The sequence below is a fragment of the Hibiscus syriacus genome, unplaced genomic scaffold, assembly GCF_006381635.1.
Source record: "Hibiscus syriacus cultivar Baekdansim isolate YM2019G1 unplaced genomic scaffold, ASM638163v2 tig00010927_pilon, whole genome shotgun sequence".
In the NCBI taxonomy this organism is placed as follows: domain Eukaryota; kingdom Viridiplantae; phylum Streptophyta; class Magnoliopsida; order Malvales; family Malvaceae; genus Hibiscus; species Hibiscus syriacus.
This window is the reverse complement of record NW_024062238.1, coordinates 161249-167677: the sequence shown is the minus strand read 5'-3', so window position 1 is coordinate 167677 and position 6429 is coordinate 161249. Positions and strand designations below refer to the sequence as shown.

General features: G+C 35.4%; 1 protein-coding gene across 1 annotated transcript; it reads left to right on the top strand.

The window, feature by feature from the left end:
• Window positions 1–3991: 3991 nt before the first annotated feature.
• LOC120204438 (synapsin-1-like) lies at window positions 3992–5967 on the top strand. The gene is made up of 7 exons (XM_039204533.1): window positions 3992–4155; window positions 4482–4503; window positions 4596–4652; window positions 4730–4811; window positions 4903–4998; window positions 5084–5208; window positions 5297–5967. Exons 1-7 carry the CDS (start codon window positions 4056–4058, stop codon window positions 5778–5780), a joined length of 966 nt encoding a protein of 321 aa, XP_039060464.1. The 5' UTR covers window positions 3992–4055; the 3' UTR covers window positions 5781–5967.
• The last annotated feature ends 462 nt before the right edge of the window (window positions 5968–6429 follow it).

Sequence of the window (6429 nt, the reverse complement as noted above, 5' to 3'; positions counted from 1 at the left end):
CAAAGCCAAAAATTACAGTTTATCCAGAGGGAACCGATTCTCCCCAAGGGGGTACCGATTCCCCCCCCCCAAGGGGTACCGATTCCCCTTGAATGGTTTTTCTCCAAGAAATTCCAGTATGCTCAGAGGGAACCGATTCCCCCCAGGGGTATCGATTCCCCCACTGTTCAATGGTCGAATATTTGAATTTTACACTTTGGGAACCGATTCCCCATGAGGGGGTACCGATTCCCCCCACGCTCCAAGTAGAAATATTAATTGTTTTCACACTTAAACGGCTCCAATAACTTCATTAATGATCCCCAACGTTCAGAAGTGATTCAAGGTGTATTTAAGCAAGCTTAGAAGCCATTGATCAATAACAAGAAACATCAAGCAACTAGAATCAAGAGAGAATCAAAGAGAAAGCATCAAACCTCAAGTTTGAGCATTTCAAGCCTATTTTTCATTCAATATTCATTTTTCTTTCAAGAACACTTATTGTGCTCAATTGTATTTATTCTTGAGTGTTCTTTCTTTGTTCTAGAATTGTGCAAACATATTTGTCTTGTGAGGTTTTTCTTGTAATTTTGCAAATTTGTAATCTTCTCTTTGAGAAAAAAGTATTCTCAAGAATTGGGGTATATTCTTGAGGGAGTTGTAAGGTTATCTCTTTGGCCTCAAAAGAAAGAACAAATTAGTGAATTTGTTGGAAAATCCTCAGTGTGGATAGCTAAGGTAGTGGATGTAGACTTTAGTTGATAAAGTCGAACCACTCTAAATCGTTGTGCAATTACTTTCAATTCTCTGCAAAAGCTTCCACCAAACTTTTTATTGCCAATTCACCCCCCTCTTGGCTGATTCCATCGATCGATTAACTCAACATGCTATCTGTGTCCCATCTTTGCAGGTAAGTTAATGGCTTTTATAGGCCTCATCGATGCTCCCTTCAGACCGGTTAAAGGAGGGTCCTTGGTGATTCACCAAAGCTACGGTTGTGACTAACCATAGGGCTACGACGTGTGCAGCGTCCTTGCTTCTTTTGGAGGCTTCGGTTGAGGTGACGAAGGCGTGGTAGCGGTTAAGAGAAGCACCTGGCTTTAGAGGCAGCGGTGATTCATCCTTGATTAGGCGACGGCCGGCATAACCCTAGGGTGTAATGAAACCCTAGGGTTTCTTGTTGGATGCATCTGAACCGTTGGATCTCACTAGATCCAACGGCTGAGATCTGTGGCGGCTGGAGAATATGATGAAAACCCTAATCAGGCTTGGGTCCTGTTGGGTGGTCTGGGTCGGATTGGGTCTGGACTTTGTATTTTGTTTCTGTTAAGCCTCCAGGTTTTTATAAATGGGCCTGTAATATTTGTAATTATTATTTAATAATAATAATAATAAACTAAAATAAAATAAAACTGGACAAAAAATTAGTGTCTACAAGCTCATTTTTTACCAAATTTGAACCACATGCTCCTAGTCATAAACCATTGTAGAATACATACGCACTTTCAATTCCTCTTTTTGATAATTTTTTTTCTATTTTTCAATTTTTCAATTTAGTCACTTAATTTTTTATAATTTCCTTATTTCTTCAATTCATCCTTTATTTTAAGTCCATTTTTATCAAATTTGTACCTCATGCTCATATAACACAATAAAATACTTATGTAACTTTAATTCTTATTTTTTTAATAAGGATATACTCTCTCTTCATATTTAGTCTCTTTACTTTGCATTTTACTCAATTTGATATTTAGACTATAATTGTTTGCAAATTCTTTATTCTCATCAATTCTTAATTCCTTTATACTCTCATCAATATTTTATCTTTAAAATACTTTCTTTAAAATATAATATCATGAATGTATTTTATAATTTTATATTATATTTGGTATATTAAATAACATTATAATGTGAAAAGAATATATATATATATATATATGAGAAAGTCAAAAAACTAGAACATATCCTTGCCATAATACTATAAATAATTATAATAAAATTCGTATAAAAACTCGAATAACTCGACTCGAGTTTCTTAACCCGACTCGACTCGCAAAAAATTTAATTTAAGTTCAAGTTATAAAATACGACTTGTCAACTCAAATATTTCGATATTTTTAAACTCGACTCGATCGTATGCTCATCTTAATTACAATAACGAAGTGCTATTTAAATCTATACTATCACCCTACACTATAGCATAGGAGATCGAAGAATCTTTCCGAATCAGCAGCATCAAAGGCCTTTGTGACTTTCCTGACATCCCAATTTTGTGGGTATGTGGGCATGAAATCCTAGCAAAGAACCGGGTAACATAATCATGATGGATAAAAATCTATAATTATAGGTACATATTTAATGTATATTGTTATTGTAAAATATGACATAAAATTAAGTAATCAATCATGATTATAAGTTATAAGTTATTAGAAGTATCATGAGAATAAAAATGTATATATTATTAATATTGTATTTATAATTTAACGAGGACCAGAGTTATAAATACAAATAATAATTATATAAAGGGGTTATAACCCGTAAGAAATATATCATATCATATTTTCTCTTATCCACTTCAGAGAGTTTATACTGAAGAACATTCTAGGTAATCTCCAACAATGAAGTCAGGTACATTTTCGTAAATTTAATATTTATTTTATTTTTGATGATTTGACATGATTAAGTCTTAATTTGATTTAATGTTTCATTATGTTTTGGTTCTTACATGTGGTATCATCACCTCATCATATTAAATCATTGAGAATATATTAATTTTAGATTCATAATTTATGAGATTAAAATTATAATCGTATAAAATTTACGGTTTATGAACCACAATTAATCTTATCGAAACATTCTTTCTTTCTACTTCGCTGCAGTATTGTACGTTGATAAGCATTGAATCAATTTTTTTTGTTTATAAATTAATTGCTCTTGGTTGTTTTCTGATTGAAGCAATTTTGATGTTCCTTGAAAGTTATCGCATGATTATTCCTTGGCTGATTATTGTTTTTAGGTTTACGTGTATTACTAATATACTAATCCGATGATTGTTTGTGTTAGTAGACTTTGAATTTAGTATATATGCTATAGTTTTTCAAATTTCGATAACTGTATTAAATAATTTAATTCTGTTGAATCAAGATTTTAGTTTTGATTGTTGGTTATTAAGAAAATTATAAAAATAAATAAATTCGTAATTTAATTATGTCAGATATTTTAGAAGGTCCATTGAAACAAAATGCTACTAAAGTGATAGCTATGACCATGGGATTTGGTTGGCCATTGAACTTCATTCGCCTAATGCCATTGTCGAGAGCGACGCAACTAACGTTAACCAAATTATTTCCAATGGCCAGGCCGGTTTATCAGCGGTCAGACTCCAACTTGAGGAGCCACGTCGCCCGTTTCATCTTCATCCTTCTATCACGGTGGCCTTTATCTGACGCTCAACCAGCAAGGCGGCTCATTCTTTCGCTGCTTTAATTGGCTAATGAATTTATAGTAGTACTACTTTTATAAAAAAAAGGACCACGTCATCCTTCTTTTAAAAATGAATGATATTGTGATTAAAATGATACAAAACATTTAGTCAAAGTATAGGAAAATAGTTAATTTGAATCCAGTGATTGAAATGTGATTTAACTAATAATGGGTGTAGTTTACCCATAAAAGAATAGCAGACGATACGTAAAATAGGAATATGGGTCTGAATTTTGGATGATTCCGTGTAAAGCGGTATTGTTTTTCACTCCCACCTCTTGTTTTCCTATCCCATGGTTTCTCTTTAATTCCTCTCCCAGTTTATTTCTTCATATATACCATTTGCCAACAGACCGCATTGCTGCATTACCGGTGTGGTTTTCAGTTTCTTATCGACGGGATTTGAATAGAGGCCGTAACATTGGGTTACGACCGCAACAAAACAAAATCAAGATCGAAAAAGGCGAAAACTCATCCGGGAACGCCGTTTAGATCTCTTTGTACATTGTAGTTTCTTTACAGATCTCTTTTAATTTTATTTTTCTATTTTTTCCCTTTTCGTGTTTAGTGTGTGAATTTGAATTCTCGAAACAATGAATATCGCCGAAAGGGGTGAAAAGATGGCTGTCCGTAAGGGCTATATGAATGAATGGCAAACTTCTCTCTTGGACGCCGTCAAAGCAGATTGTGCATGTAAATATTTCAACTCTTTCGTCTATTTTCTCTTTGTTCGTTTTCTGTTTGGTTCCCTAGATGATACAGATAACGGAGCTAGTAAATGAATGAATTCTTTGTCCTTTTTTTTTTTTTTTGTTTGAAACAAGCTGGAAATATAATATAGTATGAGTATCCTTCAAGATCATATATTATGCATACATATGCAAAGGAGATTGTAATTTACGGATGGTAAGACTATTGTGCATGCTAGATTTGAATGCTAAACTTCTTCTTCTTCTTCTTCTTCTTCTTCTGCTTCTTGGATATATCTGATTTCGTTTTCCTTTTCCTTGAATATGCAGTCTGCATGCTTGCCGCGTGCTGGTGAGTTTTTATGGCCAACATTGATATTCGTAAATTTGAACACTATTTATTATATAATTGCATCTGTGATGAACATGTTTGAATTCATACAGCTCCCAGTGTGTTTCATTTGACCTGCGGAAACGAGCACTCCACAATGAAATGTCAAGGTAAAAAAAAAGGTTTCATTATCATCTAAATATGAAATTAGAAGTGGGAGTGATGCATGTGTTAAATATTGTTGTAGGTACGAGTGCTGTGCTGGCTACATGCCTTGCAGCGGTAAGTGTCAAGAAGACAAGTGTCCAGAGTTTTGTCTGTGCTTGGAGGTCAGATTTACAACAACCCTTATATCATGTCTTATGGATTTTGGATGGCACAAATGAGTGAGTCTGGCTGTCCCATTTCCTTTGGTTTTAGGTCATGCTTTGCCTCAGCAATTCGGTCGCGTCGACTCGTTTCCTTCTTCAAGATGAGTACAATATACAGACCACGGAATGTGACAACTGCCTCATTGTAATCTACTTATGTCTAATTCCTAATTGGATTCATTTGGCTTGGCCTTTTCATTCTAATGATTATTTTTCAATGTATTTTACAGGCATTTATGATCATTCTTGGACAACTTGCATGCATATGTCGTTTGCTAGCTTGTCTTACTGGAGATGACGGACTTGAGGACTTAGCAGAGTTATTGACCTGTATTTCGGACATGGTTTATTGCACGTGAGACATTCATTCATTCAAATGCACCCTTATAAATTGCATTGTTCTGACCTTAATCAATCGTGTCTTGATCTGTTTTCCCCTTCAGGGTCTGCGCTTGTATGCAGACTCAGCACAAGGTTGAAATCGACTACAGGCACAGCCTGCCGGGCGGCGGCGCGACTGGTGTGATGATGGTTCCTGCAGTGCAGCAGATGTCACGGTTCGACCAGCCAGTGCCTCCGAACATAAGACAACCAGTTGGAGTTCCACCTGCACAACAACCACCGTACGGCCAATATCCTTCTGGACAATATCCACCTGGACAATATGGACCTCAACAAGGACAGTGGCAGCAGCCTCCGCCACCTTACGGCTATGGATATCCACCGGAACCGCCTCCATATGTGGCCGGATACCCTACAAATGCACCACCTCCTCAAGGATACGCCCCCGCCGGGCATCCAATACCGCCTCCAGCCTACTATCCTCCCGGTGCACCACCACCAGCTCAGCAATTCGCTTCGGGTGAACACCCCAGCAATCCTTCTCCTTCTCCTCCCCCTCCACCTCCGCCTAAAGATTCTGCGTAGACATTGATACATGTTCAAGTAATAGTAGCTACCACAATCGTTCTAAGACGGATTGATTCGTTTATTATTTTATTATGAAGTGTTATGATGTCTATTCGCCTGAAACTTCCACTGTAACTCTAGCCTTTTTTCCCCTGGTGATTGAATAACTATCTACATCATATATATTAAAGGAATCTCTTGTTGACACCTGCCCCATTTTGTATTACCAATTACCTGCAGCTAAATTGGACTATTATTTTTTATTGTAATTTTAGCCTTCCAATGTTTAATTTAATTTGTCTACTTACATTATTTTATTTCAAATGCTAATATACTATGTTTCATACATATGTGCATAATCTATCAATGTTTCATCAAACATGTACAATCTTATGTCACAAGACTATACTCGAACAAAACTTTGATGAAACATCTTTGATGTACACAAGGCTGACAAAGGTTAGAATTTGAAATATTGAACTAATATTATTATTTTTGTGTGTTTATGTTTTCAAATGAAAAGTTGAGAAAAATATTTTATGAAAATTCAGAAGGCAAAATATTTTACAGGAAGTCATAATGACAAAAAAAAATGTTTTTATTGTTTGATTAAGTAGTCATGCATGCATTCTTTTTTTTATAATATTTTGGCTCCTCAAAAATCATT